The sequence below is a fragment of the Sorex araneus genome, chromosome 2 (assembly GCF_027595985.1).
Source record: "Sorex araneus isolate mSorAra2 chromosome 2, mSorAra2.pri, whole genome shotgun sequence".
In the NCBI taxonomy this organism is placed as follows: domain Eukaryota; kingdom Metazoa; phylum Chordata; class Mammalia; order Eulipotyphla; family Soricidae; genus Sorex; species Sorex araneus.
Window position 1 is genome coordinate 1,597,889 of NC_073303.1, and position 18,537 is coordinate 1,616,425.

The window sequence follows — 18,537 nt, forward strand, 5'->3', positions numbered from 1 at the left end:
GCCAGCAGGCCGCATTGGTAATGCCACCAAATCATAAAGGAACTCGCCCTGCTTTAATTAAAAAATGGGGGGGGGGAGGTCTTGGGAAAACTGCAGCCGACCAACAGCCGAGAGTTTATTTGGATGCACGCGTGAGGCGGTGTGGAGAGGCTCAGCACACCGTGTGGGTGTCTCCAGCCGGTTGCCCGTGGTCCACCTCGGAGAGCCTCCTCCAGACTCCCCGCAGAATTCGCCGAGCGGCCCATCTTCCTACAAACAAACGGGAATAAATTAATTTAACCCCTGGAGCTGTCAAGGAACCTCTTCAGGGTACAATTTTTATTTTACACGCGGCAATTAAAGGATCGCAAACCCCAGCCTAGTGACCTGAGCCGTTTGGCAAAATCTCCGAGCTGGGGAGAAGCACGAAGCCAATTAAAGTCCCGGGGCGCTGCGGCCCCGCGGAGGCGCAGCCGTGGCCCAGGGCCATTCGCCGGGCAGAAGGGCTGGAGCGAGTTGGCCGGCCTGGGTTTGGTGATTCTATTTGCTCGCGGAAAAGATAATTTCTAATAATATTGGCCGGGCCGAGAGGCACTGAGGGCGGCGGGGGCGCGGCGGCGGGGACCCCGCAGCGCCGGGCGGGTTGCGGCCGGGAGGACGCGGCGGTCGGGACGCTCGTGCCGGGGTCCGGGGCGCGCGCGGGGCTGCTGGCCTCGCCTGGCAGGCTGGCTGGAGCTGTCGGAACGAGTTCGCGCCTGGGAGAGGCCTTTATACCTGGGTCGGAGAGGCCGGCGGCTCATTGCGGTGCTGGCGAGCAATTGGACTATTGTTGATATGCTAATGAGGCGATTAGGCAGTTGGTAAAGAGTTGGAAAAGGGAAAACTTTCTACCATTAGAGGGAGATCTCCGAGCGCGCACGAGAGCGCTTTGCCTGTTCTCCTCCTCCTCCTCCTCCTCCTCCTCCTCCTCCTCCTCCTCCTCCTCCTCCTCCTCCTCCTCTTCCTCCTCCTCCTCCCCCCTCCTCCCTCCTCACCCTCCTCCTCCTCCTCCTCCTCCCTTCTGCCCTCCTCCTCCTGTTCTCCCTCCTCCTCGGCTCGCGGCCGGCAGCGGCACTTTGAGCTTACGCAGAGTAGCTCCTCTTGGCGCGAGGCGGAGGGGCCCATCGGTTCACGCCGCTCCATGAAAATGCTTTGGAAACTGACGGATAATATCAAGTACGAGGACTGCGAGGTAGGCGAGCGCGGGCCGCGTCCGCTCTGGTCCGCCGGCGGCCGCGGGCGCGGGGGACAAACTTTGGCGGCGCGCGCGGCAGCGAGCGGGAGCCGGGCCGCCCGCCCTGCCTTTCCCTGGCGAGCGCCCGCGTCCCGCAACCCGCTTTCCTCCCCGGCCGCGCCGAGCGCCGAGCCCCGCGTGCGTGCCCGAAGCCTTCGCTGGCGATTGGGCACGTGCCCGCGCGCTCCGCGCGTCTGTCTTGCAGCAGGGTTCTGGGGGGCCCCCTCACCAGGAGGAGGAAAAGAAAGAACGCCTCTCTCCCTCCCTCCCTCCCTCTCTCGCTCTCTCCCCCCTCTCTGGTCGAGTTCATCTTCTTTTATTTACTCTTTCTCTTCTCAACCCTCTTATTACATTTTTTTTAAAAAAAGGTTTTTTTCTTCTTTTTCTGGGGGGGTGTTTAATCTAATTTCCCCCTAATTGGCGAGAGGTTTGCTCCTTGCCTCTGAGCGGGGCCGCGCCTCCCACTTAGCGGGCTCCTTCGGGCGCCCACACCTCCCGGGCTGCGGGGAGCGGCCCCCAGGTGCTCTATATTAGTCCTCAAGTCCCAGCGACTTGCTGGGTGCTGGGGTGGGGGCGGCCGGCCGGGGCGCAGCGCGGGAGCCTGCCTGGAAATCCAGGCTCCCGGCTCCCGGCGCGGCGGCGGGGAAGCCCCGGCGCTGGGGGCGGCCCGCGGGCGGCCTGGGAACTGGCCTGGCGGAACCACCCACAGCTCCTCGGGACGCGGGGATGAGTCACGGCCGGCCGGGTGGGGGAGGGTGGCACCGAGAGGGATAGGTGAGTCGCTCGTCTGCCAGATCCTCTCTTTCTTTTTGGCTTTTGGAACTGCGTGGCCGGGGCTGGTCTACACCGGCGATCCAAACCCGGCTTGGCGTGAGCGCGCTCTCGCCGCTCCCCTCGTCTGCTCCCCGCGGAGTCGCTTCCCGGCCCGCTCCCCGCGTCCTCCCCAGTGGATGGGCTTCAGGGTGGGTAACAGTCCCTGCCGGACGCTCCTGTCGTGGGCGGCGTGGGGCGCCCAGACCCCACCCCCACCCGGGCCGCGCCGGCCGCTTTGTGTCGCGGCTGGGGGAGGGGGGCTTCGTGCGCCGCTGGGGAAAAACAGGCTGGTTTGGGGTCGGGGGCGCGGAGCGACCCCCGTCGGGGCCGTGGCCCCGGGCTCGGTCTTTCCGGGACGCCGAAGGGGCGCGCCGGGCCGGGCGGCGGGCGGCTCCGGGTGCGCGCGCGGCGGCGAAGGGGGACCCGGGAGAAGTGGAGAAGTTGCGGGCGCGGAGCGGTGGGCAGCGCGCGGGTGCGGCGGGAGCGGGCAGCGCGCGGGGGGCCGGGCAGAGTGCGGGCGGCTGTTTGCAGAACTTTGGCGGCGGTGGGCGAGCGCCCGGGCTGGGATTTCGGGTTTCCGAGCCGGCTCGGGGCTGCCTAATTATGCCGGGCTCTGCAGGGACTTGCAAGGGGCGAGGCGCCGCTTGTTCTGACAGCCAGGCAGGCCGGCTGGCATTTGGCGGCGGCCCCGCCGTGTCATCCGGGGGGCGTGGGGGATGGGGGGGCTCGGGCCGGGGGGTGGCCCAGCCAGTCGGACAGGTTTGCGCGCGAGCCCCGTGCCAGCGGGGCCGCCTCGCGTCTTCCCCGCGCGCCCCGGCCGCCGCGTCCCGGCTCCCCGCCGCGGCAGAGCCCGGGCTGGACGGGGCCCGGCGCCAGCGGGAAGCCGGCCGGGCCGCCGGGGCTCCGCGGAGCCGCCGCGCCGGGGCCGCCCTGCCCCGCGCCCCCGGTCCGCGCGCGGAGCCCGAGAGCGCCCGGACGAGGCCCGAGCGGCACCCCGAGGTCTGCCCCCGGCTTTCCGGCCCGATTGTCCTCGCCGCCCGGGCTCCCCGCCCCGCCCGCCGCCCCCCTCCCCGCGCGGCCCCTCCCCTCCCCCGCGCTCCCTCCTTCCTCCCGCCCCGCGCCCCACTCCCGGCTGCTCGCCCGCGCCCACACTTCCCTCCTCGCACACGCGCGCAGACACACGCTCCCGCTCGCTCGGCGCTCGCTCCCCGCGGCCGGCCTCGCTCCCGCTTTCTCTTTCGCCGGGGCCTGCCCTGCCACCTTTTAAGATGCGGCCCCCCGCCTGTGATTCGCCAGCCGCCGCGCCGCGGCCCCCCGCGCGCTCGCCCGCTCGCCCCCTCGCCCGCTTTTTGTCTCCGGCGCCCGCGCTCCTCACCTCCGATTCGCTACACTGAGGCGCGCCGTCCATGGGCGGCTGTGAGCGGTGGCCGCGGCGCGAGTGGCCTCTCCGCTTCACGCTCGATTTCCAGGCATTCTTCCCTTATTAAGTATTCGTGTAATATTAATAGTCTCGAGTATCTGCTATTAGGAGGCTGCGGGGACGCTCGCCGCTGCCCAGCGCGCCGCTCGGGAGCTCCGGGCCAGCCGGCGCCGGGGAGGGAGCCGCGGGTTGGGGCGCACGCACACACACGCGCACACGCGCACACACGCACACACACGCGCGCACACACACACGCGCACACACGCGCACACACACACGCACACACTTTTTTCTTTTTCCGTTTTGGGTTTTTTTTCTTTTTTCTTTTCTCTTTTTCTTTTTTTTTTTTTTTTATTAAGGACCTGCGGATCCTCCCTGGGCGCCAGAGCCCGCGGCCGCGGCGGAGTTCGGATGGAGCGGCGCGGGGCTGCGGCGCGCGGGGCGGCCTCGGCGCCCTGAGCCGGGGAGTGCGGGCTGGCGCGGGGCGCGCGGCGCCTTTTGTGTGGGGCGCGCTCGGGCGGCGGGTTTGTTTCCACCTCACTCGGTTCCCCAGACGCTTCGCAGATGTTAGTTCACAGTTTTTCAGCGATGGTGAGTCCCTTCCCGACCCCCCCCCTCCTCCGCGCCCTCTCCTTAGGAATTCCGCTGCCATCCGGGACCTCCACCCCCGGGCCCCGGGCGTTCCCGGGGCGCGCTCCCCCGAGCCACTTGCGGCTCGCGCTCCCGTCCTTCCCTCGCTCCCGGGCTCCCGGCTTGCACAACCGCCTCGCCGCCGCCTTCCCCGATGCCTCTCGCCACCTTCACCCTCGCTCCCCTGCATCCTGCGAGCTCGGTCGGTCCTGCGGGGAGTGTGGGGATCAGGATGGGGACCCCGCGGCCCCGAGCGCCCCTTTTCCCTCCGGGCCGGCGCCGAGCCGCGGGGGCGCGCCGGCCCCGGGTCCACGCCGCGGGTTTGTCCGCGCCGCGCCGCGCCCCGGTTTCCTCCAGGCTGGCGCGGACGCTAGTTAGGGGAGACCGGGGAGGAGTGTTTCCGCCCCGGGTGCATCTTTTTCTTTTAAAGCCAACAAGACCGACTCGTTTAAAAACCCAGACTCGCCTGTTCGTTTCATCAATCGACCCCGTGAAGCAAAAAATAAAAAGAAGGGGTGGGGGGTGGGTGACTTCTAACGGAGGAAGCGGAAACGACAGCCCCCCGCCCCCCATCCCTCGGTTTAAAACCGTCTCTCTCGGCTGGTAATTCAAACGCGTGTTTTCCTTCTAGTCCCTCCGCGAAATATGTTTCTGTTTAAATAGTCATGAAGTCGCAGTCCACTTTGAACGTGTCTGATTTTTTTTTTTTAAACTCCAAATAAATGGAACAGGGTAAACAGTATCCGCCGCGCCGGGTGGCTCGGATTCTCGGAGGGCGCGCGAGAACCCCCGGCCGACCCCACCCGCCGCGCTCTCCCGGGCCGCCCCCTGGCCCGCAGGAATCTGGGATTTGCCCGAGGAGGGTTTTTCCTGCCGCGCGGCCCCTCGGAGCGAAGCGCTCCCGGGGCGTCTGGCTCTGCGTCCCGGGCGTGCGGGCGCGGTGCGGGCATCCTCCCGCGCGCACCCGGCTCCGGCCCCGCGTGGCCCGCGGCGCCCCCCGCCTGATTTCTGCCCCCTGTCGCCTTCCCTCCCGCAGGACCGCCACGACGGCGCCAGCAACGGCACGGCGCGGCTGCCCCAGCTGGGCTCCGTAGGTCAATCTCCCTACACCAGCGCCCCGCCGCTGTCCCACACCCCCAATGCCGACTTCCAGCCCCCTTACTTCCCCCCGCCCTACCAGCCCATCTACCCGCAGTCACAAGATCCTTACTCCCACGTCAACGACCCCTACAGCCTGAACCCCCTGCACGCCCAGCCGCAGCCGCAGCACCCCGGCTGGCCCGGCCAGCGCCAGAGCCAGGAGTCGGGGCTCCTGCACGCGCACCGGGGGCTGCCGCACCAGCTGTCCGGCCTGGACCCGCGCAGGGACTACCGGCGCCACGACGACCTCCTGCACGGCCCGCACGGGCTGGGCTCGGGCCTGGCCGACCTCCCGCTCCACTCCCTCCCGCACGCCATCGAGGACGTCCCGGTAAGGGCGCGCGGGGTCTGCGCGCCGGGGGTCCGCGCGCCGGGAACTGCGCTTCGTTCTTTGTGTCTGTTCCGGATTTTTGTTTTGTTTTGTTTTGTTTTGTTTTGAGGGGGATAGGTTTGTTTTGGCGGGCCGGGAGGAGGCCCTTTGGGAACCCACCGAGGCGCACACCCCACTTTAACAACCCCAGGACTCAGAGAGGGTCGAGCCCCCGCGACCAAGGGTTTCTCGGATCCCTCGGACAACGCGCGCCCGCCCGTTCGCATCCTCCGGGCGCGCCGCTCACAGCCGCCGCTGCCAGGCGCGGTTCTCGCCCGGCCGGCTCGGGCATTTCTCCCCGGCGGGACGAGAAGGTGCCAGCCCTCCCCTTCCCCAGAAACAGCTCGTTAAATGCCCTCGTAATCCCGAGGAAGGTGTCCGCGAGGCGCGGAGACTGTCTCCCTGACTCTGGCGAGGCCCAGGGCCGCCTCAGCCCCGTGCGTGCCCAGCCCGGTCACAGAGCAAAGGCCGGAGAAGCTGCGCCCACCCCTTCCCCGGGGCGCTGAGTGACCATCTCCCCTGCCACCAGCCGGGTTCCCAGCGAGCATCAGAAGCTGCTACAACCCCTGTGAAATGAAACGTTTTGACACCATTGGGCAACCCATTACTTGAGTTCTAATTCAGTTATCAATAAATGCGGTTTGAAATGATTTCTGAGCAAGCATGGCACTCTCGCGCTCCCTTTCACAATGCAAGCCAGGCTTATTGATAATTTGAAAATACTTTCTGGAATTAAATTTAAACCAGCACCCTGACCCTACTTCAGTCCTGCATATTTATGGTTTCCTCACAGCCGTCCTGAGATGGAATTAGAACAAGCCAATAATTTTATTAAGGCTGTAAAGGCTCTGTTAATGCTACTTTGCTCTGGAGAGGAAATGTGCCTGGATGTGATTTTTGCTAAAATGCTCTTTCGAATTACTGCATCAGATATTGTAGCGGTATGTCCGTTGACAGTTTAATGATTACGGCATTGGATTGCAGGGAAAATGGTCAGATGAACTTACCTGCTAGCTCGGTGAATTTAAAACATTGTTTAAGTTACATGAGGAAATAGAAAATTTATTACAGTTCTCATTTGACCCAGTTAATGACTGGAATTTGTTGGTTATGTTGAGCTTAGGGGAAGCAGGAATTGGGTGCTTAGAGCTATTGAGGGGTTTAGTAAACATTTCTCTGTATACGTGTGTGTGTGTGTGTGTGTGTGTGTGTGTTCCTACAGGCTTAAGAAATTGGTACTAAGCTGCCTTTTGGGAGGAAGTTAATATGAGGATGGAGAGTTTAGGAAAGAACAATTAAAAAACCAAATTGGGAACTTGTCTTCGTTTTAGCTTCCTTTCCAGAGGCCCCCCAATCCTATCCTGGGCCGGCGCTTTGAAACTATTTGAATTGCAAAATAACACTGTAAGCTCGGGGCGCTACTCTGAATTAGAATCGCTTTCCTTTGCACAAAAATTCCTGAGTGGCCGGTGTAAATTCTTAACACCCTTTGTGGTGAAATTGGTCGGTGGGAGAAATTAACCCAAAGATCAAATAGGAACCCAGGGACCCAGTTCAGAGCTTCCCCTTCCCTCCCCCACCTCTTCAGGAAAAAAGATTCTTTCAAAGGAATTTGGGTCAGGAAAGGGTTGTTTTCAATTTCCCCTTCGCTGCAACTGTTAAGAATGGCTGCTAAATATTTAAGAAAATCAAATCGATGGTGAAAATTATTTAATCATTAATATCTCAGTGGGGTTTTAAACTTAACAGTCTTCCCTGTGTGGACAAGGTCTAGAAATAACACAAATAAAAGTATTATGCCACACTACATTTACTTTATGGGTTTAGGGTGCGTGCTTAAAGGGATCATATTTCCCCATATAGTTAAAACACAAGAACTGCAGCAGTAGTCATTTCTGAACATTTCTCAATTTAATTATACTTAAATCCAGAAGCACTTTAGGCAAGTTACAAATGAGAGCATTGAGTATAATAAAACCTGTAATAAAGCAACTTAGTACCATCCACCCGGAATCATTGTGATCAGGCACAATTAACAGGAGCATAAATCCAAGACAGAATGGAAAATGTTCGAATCAGTATTATTGTTGGACAAAGACTAGAGAAGGAAGTAATAGTTTTTTAAATGGTAATGCCTGTTTGTCGAGGATTGCGAAACCTCCTATCTCAGCAGCCCTGTGCTAATTTGTAAACACAGCCAGACATTATATTGCCTGTCAGTTTCTGCATTAGAAAACATGATTTCATTTTACTTTCTAATCACGTTTTGACTCTCGAACACACGTATACCCATCCATCTGTAAGAAGAGAGAGAAAGAAAGAAAGAAAAGAAAGACCGAATCAAGAGAAAGGGACCCCCTAGGCGTCCCCAAACCCACCCGCCAGCCGCACGTTGGCTGTGACACAGTCGCAGGGCCGACCACCTTCAAGGTGTTTTGTCTTTTGCTGATATTCCGCTTCCTGTGTGACTCGGCCGAAGCGGTGGGCCCCTTTGGAAAAACCAGACGCGTTTTCAGCCTTTGCTGCGTGGAGGAGCGTGGAAGTGGTCACTCTCACCACGTACCTAAAGGGTTTCCCAACGTTTCCAGCTCTCCTGGGCAGCCGGCCGCCTGGGTCCTTCTATCTATTGTTTCTCAGCTATTTTTTTTTTTTCATTTGCTGCCGGCTCAGGGAAACCCTCCGAGTCCGAAGCCGCAGCGGCGCCAAACTAAAGCTGGGTGCATTTGTAAAGGTCGAGCCCATTGCCAGAGACTCCGAGACTTGCCTGAATTTCCAAAGAAAGTTTTATTCCCCAACCCCCACCTCCTTCCAAGGTGGGATTATTTGCTGGGAGGAGGGCTCGGCCTGGGGTGTGCGCTGAAACCTCTTCAGTTGCAAAGCCCCAATTCCAGAGCCCCCGAGTAGATGTTTATATATAAATGGCAGCGGGAGGGGGACTTCCACACGCCACCCCTCCCCCACCCCGCACGGAATATTCATTTCCTTTTGTTTTGATTATACACTTACATCCATGTGTCCCCTTTTGTTGCAGCATGTGGAAGACCCGGGTATTAACATCCCAGATCAAACTGTAATTAAGAAAGGTAAGCTGTTTCCTTCTGCATTCCAAGCATGTCCTCACAGGCTGGGTGCTATTGAAAAGAACGTGCGAGAGCCGTATTTCTTTTTTTCAAATAGGATTTCCTAAAGGCTCAGGAGTCGTAGATAGCGAGGCAGAGATCAGCAGTGCCTCACCGGCCGGGCTCCCAGCAAGCCGAGTCATGGCAGCAGGCTAGCTTTGTTCTGACTCGGGATCTGACCGTCGCGGTCAGTGGTATCTGGACAAATGCATGGAAATGTGGCACCGTGGAACTGACCCGGAAGCCGCATTTCCATTTTGAAACGGGTTTGGTGGCTGAATCCATTGTCTGAGTGACCATGTGTCTTCAGAGCCTAAGACGAAAATAGCGCAAATAATTTCATATTAACCGGAGGCTGGATGATAACAAGAACTGAACACCCTCAGTGGAGGGAGGGGGAAAAAAAAAAAAAAGACTGCTTTCCAGTTCCTCAATTTAATTTCTCATTAGCTGTATAAGGGCTTTAAAACTTGGTGAATTAGGTTAACAAAAATTTGGCTTTTGGTTAAAATTAGCATCTTAAAGATGTCAGAATTACTACCGCAATCCTTCCGCGCGACTGTGACGAGTGATGTGAATCTGGGTGAATATCCAAGCGGTGATGTGAGCGGGTGGATAAAAGTTTGGGGTGTTCTGTGAGAGTCAGGCTGCAGACAGCCCCGGCTCTGGGTGTGCGTCGGACCCCAATCGGTGGGTGTATTGTTGGCTGGTTTAAAGTTTCATTTTTTTTTTTCCGCGTCTGTGAAGTCTTTGTCACGTCAAATTAGCGGTGCAAGGGATAAATCTTAAGAGATGCTCTTTTCCAAGCCGAAACGATAATTGGCTCTTTTATTAGTAATCTCTCAAGAGTTCGTTTAACTCCTATTGTGTCTATTAGCCTCTCCTGAGCTATTAATGTCACAAGCGATCTCGCCAAAACCAGGCGCCCCCCCCTTCCCCCGCCCCTTCCTCAAACGTCTAGAATATCTGCATTACAGCCAGGGCCGGCTGGGGTGGGCTCGCCGGGACCCTGTGCTGAGACTAAGACCCCCGCACTCTCCGCCAGGCGAGCCCCCGAGTGGACACCCAGTGGCCGAATGTCACACCCGAGTGGCCTTCCTGCGGGCCTGGGGTTTTTCTTTTCTTTTCTTTCCTTCCCCCCAGCTATGGGTGGGCCCCAGGAGACCCAACCGAGTCGCATTTTTTAATTCGGCAACAACAGGGCCGCCCCCTGCCCGAGGCGGCCAGGGCCCGGGCTGACCCCTCCGAGCTGGGCTTGAGGGCTGTTTGCAGTGCGGGTCCCTGCAGAGGGCAGGGAGGGGGCAGGGGCCGGGCGGCCGGCGTGGGGGGACAGGGCTAGCCCTGCTGCTGCCCAGGGCCTTCAGGTGTCCAGGACAGCGAGGGTGGACAGGGGCCGGGCCTGCGGTTGCCCAGGGCTGCGAGGGTGGACAGGGGTCGGGCCGTGGGTGTTCAGGGCCTGCAAGTGTCCAGGGCGACGAGGGTGGACAGGGGTCGGCCCTGCTGCTGGCCAGGACTTGCAGGTGTCCAGGGCAGCGAGGGTGGATAGGGGCCGGACCTGCGGGTGTCCAGAGCGGCGAGGGTGGAAAAGGGTCGGCCCTGCTGCTGCTCAGGGCCTGCAGGTGTCCAGGCCGGCGAGGGTGGACAGGAGCCGGACTGCGGGTGTGCAGGGCGGCGAGGGTGGACAGGGGTCGGCCCTGCTGCTGGCCAGGGCCTTCAGGTACCCAGGCCGGCGAGGGTGGACAGGGGCCAGCATGCGTGTGTGCAGGGCGGCGAGGGTGGACAGGGGCCGGCCTGCGGGTGTCCAGGCCGGCGAGGGTGGACAGGGGCTGGTCTGCGGGTGTCCAGGCCGGCGAGGGTGCGCAGGGGCCGGGCGCTGGGCGGGGGTCCCGGCGGCAGGGCCGGGGACGCCCACGCGCCCGTGTCTCTCCGCAGGCCCCGTGTCCCTGTCCAAGTCCAGCGGCAGCGCCGTGTCCGCCATCCCCATCAACAAGGACAACCTCTTCGGCGGCGTGGTGAACCCCAACGAGGTCTTCTGTTCAGTTCCGGGTCGCCTGTCGCTGCTCAGCTCCACCTCGAAGTACAAGGTCACGGTGGCGGAAGTGCAGCGGCGCCTGTCCCCGCCCGAGTGCCTCAACGCGTCGCTGCTGGGCGGCGTGCTGCGGAGGTGAGGCCCCGCCCCGCCGCCCCGGCCCCGCCCCGGCCCCGCCCCCGAGCCAGCCCCGCCTACCCGCGCGCGCGCGCCGGCCCCGCCCCGGCCCCGCCCCGCCCGCCGCGCGCGCGCCCCAGCCCCGCCCCGCCCGCCCGCCCGCGCGTGCGCGGCCGCGCCCGCCGCTACCGCCGCCCACGGCGGCGCCGGGCCCGGGGCGGGGCTGGGGGCGTGGCCACGCATGCGCCGGCGCTTCCTGCGGGGACGGCCCGCCCACCAGTGCGCAGGCGCCGCCCGCCCGCCCGCCCGGGCCCGCCGCTGCCTCCCGCCCCGCGCGCGCACCTGCGGGCAGCCCCGGGCTGGCAAGCGGCTGTGAGTTCCCGAAGACCCCCAGGACCCCCGGCAGACACACCCCGCCCCCCCGCCTGCACCTGCACGCACCTGGGAGCCGGCCCGCCCCAGTGCCGCAGGCCGGTCACCCGGGGAGGGCAGCCTGATGCGCACAGTTAGGAGCACTTGAGCAGGGAGTGCAGCTAATTAACCCGCTGCTTTGCTCTAGCGCTTTGTCCCGAGCGCTGCCTGCTGACGGCGTCTGTCTGCGCGTCCCCCAGGTCCCCCAGGCCCGGTCGCCGGGCCCCAGGCAGCTCGGCCCTGGGACGTGGCCAGCTGGGCCTGGGGACGGGGGTGCAGACAGCTGGTGGCGAGGGTTTCCCGGCCGGGCCGCCACAGTGATGATGGCTCTGGCCTTCTCGAGCAGGCCCACAGCAGACCCTGCGCGGACAGTGCCGGGACCCCCGGGACCCGCGAGGTTCCCGCCAGGGGGGACAGACACGGTCACTCGGACTCCAGGCCCGCTGCCACCCCGGCGTGTGTCTGTGCTGTGTCCCCGGGGAGGAGCCTGTGGGGCTCCCGGCCTGGCACCAGCCTGGCCGTGGCAGCGGGCAGGACGGCTGCCCAGCACGCGCTGGCCCCCGGGGACCTGCTGGCCTCCTGCCCAGCTGGCCCGTCCCTCCCGCACTCCCTCCTGTCTGCAGCCGGGGCTGCCGAGGGCCCCCTCGGGGACCTGCCCTGGGTCCGGTCCCTGCCATCCCGTAGGGTCCCCCCTGCCGCACCCAGAGTGACCCCCGAGCGCCTTGTGGACACAGCCGGGCTCTCTCAAGCCCTCTGTCCACTGTGTTTGCGAAACAGGGCCAAGTCCAAAAATGGAGGAAGGTCTTTGAGAGAAAAGCTGGACAAGATCGGCCTGAACCTGCCCGCCGGGAGACGCAAGGCGGCGAACGTGACGCTGCTCACCTCCCTGGTGGAAGGTAAGGTGGCCCCTGGGGCGGGGCGGGGCCGCTCAGGCCCCGGGCACCCACAGGAGCCCCCAGCCCCCGCCGTGGGCCTGTGGAGGCGAACAGAGCCACTGCAAGTCAGAAAAACCGTTTTTCATCTGCGGGACTTCCTGCTTCCGCCCGGCTTCCTCTTCCTCTCTCCGGCCAAATCACACACACCTCCCGGGCGCGCCCGGAACAAGGGCCACGTTTCAGAGCTGCCGCGAGCTCCCCAGTTCCTGTCTCCTCCGGGGAGCACGGCAGTAAATCACTTAAGCAATTCTGACATCTGCCTTTGAGAAACGCGTGACCATTACTTCCTGAATTAATTTGGGAATCTTTGACCGGCATCCTGATTTAAGGCCATCCTGAACGCTCAGGGTTATATGCCCTTTAAGGCCGTGTTTCCCAGACATGTGTTCGCTGCTCTCTCTCTCTCTCTGGGTTCTGTTTTTCTCTCCCCGAGAAGAGAGGCGAGCAGCTTTAGGCTCTGGACTGTTGGATAGGAGGAGGAATTGGAAACATTGCAGAAAGTTGCTTATGGGGCTCTCCCTCTCTCTCTCTCCCTCTCTCCCTCTCTCCCTCTCTCTCTCTCTCTCTCTCTCTCTCTCTCTCTCTCTCTCTCTCTCTCTCTCTCCCTCTCTCTCTCTCCCTCTTTCTCTCTCTCTCTCTCTGTCATGCACACATATGTGCACGCACATGCACACATGCATGCATGCTCAACACATACACATGCACATGCTTCCAAACTTCTCAAGGCAGAAGTTCCTTCCAGACCTTCTCCGACACGTTCCTATTCCTGCTAATTTTTTCAGAACCTTCTTCGTTGGCTTAAGTCTGTGTGCAGGTTTTCTGCTTTTGTGTCCTGTTGGAAATGTCTCAGGCTAATAGAAAAAAAAAAAGAAAAAAAGCAAGTCTGTTACTAGCTAGCTCTCCAAACCGCTGTTGATGGAGGAGGTATTATAACTTGTTTGCATCTTGCTTTTGAGGAGATACATTACAATTGGATTCCAGGTCTCGCCCTGTGAATGACTTTAAAAAAAAAACTTTTCCACCATGAATTTGGGCAGGGCACGATGGCACCGTTCACGGTTTGAGAGATGATGACAGCCTGACTGTGAGGTAGCAAGCAAAGGGCTCAGGCCAGTAACTCAACTACGGTCGCATTAAATTAAAAGTAATGGGGGTACCTGGAGAACGCTCACGACATAACCTGACACAGAGAAGTGGGGTGCCTGTGGGGGCGGGTGAGGGTGCAGCCTGGAGTGTTGGAGAGGCCGCTGGTTTTATGGAAGCGAGGCTGGGAGGGCCCGGCTTTGATGGGCTAATTGGCGCATGCGTTCTTCCGGGCCGGAGCTAATGGCAGGAAACCCCGCAGTAAAAACCAACTGGTTCAGGAAATTAAAACCAAAGATTCGAAAATCAGCAGCACAGACCGGCCTGGTGGAGTGACCCTCAAATCCTCTTGGTTAATCGGTTCGGATGAACAGATAATTATATGCGATCAAGTTAAAATGTAACCCCTTAGAGGGCCCAGGCAGGAAAGCCCAGAGAGGGGCCGGCGGAGGCCTGAGGTGTGAGGCCGGGGCTCTGGGGGGCGCTGGGGGATGGGCTTGGCGGCTCCAGCCCGCGCTGGCCTCCCGGGAAAGGCCCCCAGCACCCCGCCCGCCCCGGAACGAGGGGCCCCCAGGGGGGAAGGTCTCCGGCCACGTGTGGGCTCAGAAACCCAGGCCCTGGGAAGGCCGGGGCCAGCTCCCCTCCCCCTCAGACACCCCGACCACCCCCTTCTTCCTGCCAGGAGAAGCCGTGCACCTCGCCAGAGACTTCGGCTACGTGTGCGAAACGGAATTTCCGGCGAAAGCCGTGGCTGAGTTTCTCAACCGACAACATGCCGACCCCAACGAGCAAGTGACGAGGAAAAACATGCTTCTGGCCACAAAGTAAGGGGTCTCTCCCTGGCCGGGGGTCTCTGTCTCAGCCCGGTAGCCTGGTGCCCCCCCCATCTGCCTGGCTCCTTAAATAGAAAGCAGGGCAGCCCGGCCTCAGAACCATCATCTGCTTGATTTATTGCCTAGTTTTAAATATTTTGTATTTTGGGGGGACGTGGGCATTTGGGTCACACCTTGCTGTGCTCAGGGATCACTCCTGGTGGTGCTGAGGGCCCCGGTGCAGTTGCGGGGGACCTGGCCGGGCCAGCCGAGCGTAAGGCCAGCGTCCGAGCCCCGTGTTATCTCTCCGGCGTTAAAGGGGCGACCCGGGTCGCTGCTGGTGTGGTTCTGCGTTTTCCCTCTTGTCTGCCCCTTTCTCGTGTCTTAAGAGTGAATCCGAGGAGGACGTGTGAGGGTGGGCTCCCGGCTCCGTGGCTGCTGCTGAGAGCACACGCCTGACTCAGCGCCCGCTGAGAGCGAACTCCCAGTGCGATGCCGCTAAGTGTGGACTCCCACATGGGTGCCCCTGGGAGCGGACTCCTGGCATGCGCTGCCCCAGGACGCCCCGTCCAGTCCTGGAAGGCGTGGGGGGGGTGGGCTCTGGCCGCTCTGGGCCCGGGGTGCGGGCCGTGCATGGGCCTGTTCCAGCTTCCACCCCAAGCCCCTCCTGCCTTCCCCCCCTTTCTCCCTCTGCGTTTGGGGCCATGCTTGGTGGCACTCGGGTACTTCCAGCCCAGTGCTCTGGGTCCGTGTGGACCTGAGAGCAGGCCCCTGGCCCCTGTGCATCACCACCCACCTCTTTCTCTCTGGTTTGTTTTTGGGCCATACCCAGGGATGCTCAGCGGTTCCTCCTGGCTCTGTGCTCAGGGATCACTCCTGTGCTCGGGGACCCATATGGGATGCTGGGGATCGAACCCGGGTCAGCTGATGTGAGGCCAGTGCTCTCCCCGCTGGACTATCACTCTGGCCTGTTCCTACACTTACTTTTTTTTTCTTTTGGGTCACACCCGGCGATGCTCAGGGGTTACTCCTGGCTCTACACTCAGGAATCACCCCTGGCAGTGCTCAGGGGACCTCATGGGATGCTGGGAATCGAACCCGGGTCGGCCGAGTGCAAGGCAAACGCCCTCCCCGCTGTGCTACCGCTCCAGCCCCCTGTTCCTCCACTTCTTATCTCCTCCTCTTGCCAAACACCTTCTCCTGCGCACGGGCGCATCTAGAGCACACAAACGCACACGTGAGACACGGGCGCACGTGTATGCAGACACATGCATACAAGGCACAGGCACACACAGACAGATACACACACGCACATCTGTGCATGGCACACACATATATGACTACGCGTGTGTATACCATATGCACTGCACAGTGCATGTGTACATGCATGCACATGCCTGCACACAGACCTATGTGCACGTGTGCATACACAGCATGCACGCACACGCAGACCCATGTATGGGTGTGCACAAGCGTACACGTGTGTACACAGGCATGTACACAGGCATGTACACAGGTCCAAGGACACATGGGCATGGATGCACACGGAGGTTCCCAGACGTGCCTCCAGGGCACGTCAGCAAGGGGCCGAGGTGTCCTCCTGAGTGTCCCCGTGTCGGGGCTGGGTGAGCTTCCCGGGCTGCCGCGGGGGAAGGAGATGGCTCTTGCCTTATGTTCTCGGAGTCCACGGCTGCTGGAAGCCCTGGCACGGGGGCTGTGGTCGAACGCAGAGGCCTGGGGCAGATCTGTGTCTGCCCCCCCCACCTCCCGAGGGGCTTCTGGGGCACTGGCCACATCAGGCCCTTCCCGAGGCCCGCCCCTTCTCTGCCTCCACGCTCCCGCCCACAGTGCTCCAGCTGGTGTGGATTATTTGCTGGGGTGTGGGGGGAGGTGGGGGGCCACTGAGCTCTTTCTTCCTGTGTCCTGCTCTGTCCCCCGACCCTCTCCTGGGTCCGCTCTCCCAGCAGGGCGAGTGGGGGGGAGCGGGAGGGAGGGAGGAGGGCGGAAGAAGGGAGGGAGGGAGGGAGGGAGGGGGAGGGGGAGGGGGAGGGCCGCTTTGGCCTGCCGGGGCAGGGGCCGGGCCTGCGCCTCACTCTCCCCGCGCCCTCTGTGTGGCAGGCAGATCTGTAAGGAGTTCACGGACCTGCTGGCCCAGGACCGCTCTCCCCTGGGGAACTCGAGGCCCAACCCCATCCTGGAGCCGGGCATCCAGAGCTGCCTGACGCACTTCAACCTCATCTCGCACGGCTTCGGCAGCCCGGCCGTGTGCGCGGCCGTCACGGCGCTGCAGAACTATCTCACCGAGGCCCTGAAGGCCATGGACAAGCTGTACCTCAGCAGCAACCCCGGCAGCCACCCCGACGGCGGCGCCAAGGGCGGCGACAAAGAGGAGAAGCACCGGAAGTGAGGCCGGGCGGCACCCCCCACTGCTGCTACTGCTGCTGCTGAGGTCCTGCCTCGACCTCCCCAGAGAACACGGCGGGCCCGAAGCCGCGCGAGGAAGCTCCGACGCCCGAGCCTGGGAACCTTCTTTCCTTTTCCGGGAGAAAGAGAGAAGCGCAGAGAAGACGCCCGCCATCACCACACACACACACACACACACACACATGCGTGCACACACACACACACATGCGTGCACACACACGCGCACACACATGCGTACACACACACACTTTGGAAACTCTTTTTTCTAAAAAAAAGAAAAAGAACATAAAAATGAAAAAACAGACCACCCAGCCCCCACCCGGCCCCACCCGCCCCGCCCCGCCCGTAGCCATACTCGAGCCGGCGCGGCCACGGAGAATGACACTTATCAGTATTGCGAGTAAGCTCGAGCACGCGGGCCGTGGCGTCGGTGGCCCGAGTTCGTCCTCCTCGAGGCGACGCGACCGGCTGGACTCCCCGTGCAGCAGGCGCGCCCGCGTCTCTGTACAGATTTATTTATGTGTAATTTAATGGGAATTGTAAATATGGTGAGTGTCCGGAGCCCCCGCCCCTTTTTTTATTTATCTGGTGACCTTGTTTACCTCTCGCTTAGTGGTTCGACTCTTCCTTTCTTCATGTGACTCTTGCTTCCGGTCTGGGGGTCCGCGGGGGGGGGGCCCTTCCGTGGGCAGCCCTGGACTTAGCCCTGTTGTAGCATGTTAAAGACGACAATGAAACAGCTGAACACTTTTTTTTTTTTTTAAAAAAAAGCCAAAATAAAATTTTATATATAATTAGTATTCCAGTGAGCTTTTTATTGAACCGGGAGAAAAAGTTTTTCTGTTTTTGTTTTTGGAGAAAACGTAAGTGGTTGGATAATCTTCCGACCTCCAGAGTATTTCGGGGAGACGGCGATGAAAGTAACCAACCCCCCGTCTCGTCCCCCTGCCCGGCATTATTTGAGCAATAAATGAAGGTGGTCTCTGAACCAGGGCTAGGCCCTTCGCCCCTCGCGCCCCCTGCCCCCCGCTCTCTTTTTGTTCAGACAACTTCAGGCCTGGGGGACCCCCGGCCTCCCGTGTCCCCACTGCCCGCGTGGGGACAGCTCTCCGCGCGCTGTGACGTGCTGGCAACCATCTCCGTGTTCGTCAATGTATCATAGTCCTTTGTTGCCCAGATAAATAAATATTTGATACGCTTTATGTCGATTTTTTTTTATTCAGTGGCTGTCTTTACCCAGGCGTCTTTTTGTTCCTGGCAGTATTTTTATTCAGAATGGTTACAGTAATTGAGTTTACCTCTCCCTTGGCAATTGTCCCTGCAGTAAGCAGCTGAACCCATGGTTTCCCTCAAGTACAATAAAAACTTACTTTCGACTTGGAGTTCAGAGCAGGGTACCATTTAGGTGTCCCACGGAGCCCGCGCACAGACAAATGGCGCAATAAAGCTCGGGGTGGCCTCTCCGAGAGAGGAGGCTCGCACGGCGACAGGGATGACAGACTGTCTTTTCCCTCCCAGACACATTAATTTTATTATTAAAAATAAAGTTTTATTTTATTTATGTTGATCCTTTAGGTTTTTGTTTGTGTATTGGAGACCCTCGTAGGAAGCAGAGGAAGACTGAGGCCCCGGCAGACCACGCCCCTGCTGCTGCCCGGGCTGTGGGCGGGTGGGCGTGCGTGTGACCCTCTCGCCTCCGTCCTGTCCTGGGTGGGCCACCGTGGGCCAGTCCCGGTGGCTTGGGGAAGAGGGACTCAGGGTGGAAGTGGAGGCACAGCGGGACAGCTGCCTGCCCGTCCCCAGTCTCTCGCTGCTGGCCTTGGCCTTGGCTGTCATGAACCTGCCCTTCCAGGTGGGGGGTGGGGGTTGTTACTGCCCCCATCTTGCGTGTGTGTGTGTGTGTGTGTGTGTGTGAGAGAGAGAGAGACTGTATATGTGTGTGTGAGTGTGTGTATGTGTGTGTATGTGTGTGAGTGTGTGTG

The 18,537-nt window shown here is 60.9% G+C and overlaps 1 protein-coding gene across 3 annotated transcripts; it reads left to right on the forward strand.

The window, feature by feature from the left end:
• The first annotated feature begins 1,085 nt into the window (after positions 1-1,085).
• Positions 1,086-18,060, forward strand: TFAP2A (transcription factor AP-2 alpha). 3 transcript variants are annotated; one of them, XM_055127351.1, is made up of 7 exons: positions 1,086-1,210; positions 5,152-5,586; positions 8,657-8,708; positions 10,677-10,908; positions 12,079-12,197; positions 14,002-14,143; positions 16,250-18,060. In XM_055127351.1, exons 1-7 carry the CDS (start codon positions 1,160-1,162, stop codon positions 16,536-16,538), a joined length of 1,320 nt encoding a protein of 439 aa, XP_054983326.1. In that variant the 5' UTR covers positions 1,086-1,159; the 3' UTR covers positions 16,539-18,060. The 3 variants fall into 3 exon arrangements, with proteins under 3 accessions (XP_054983326.1, XP_054983328.1, XP_054983327.1); XM_055127353.1 differs by lacking the exon at positions 1,086-1,210 and adding an exon at positions 2,063-2,214; XM_055127352.1 differs by lacking the exon at positions 1,086-1,210 and adding an exon at positions 3,925-4,076.
• The last annotated feature ends 477 nt before the right edge of the window (positions 18,061-18,537 follow it).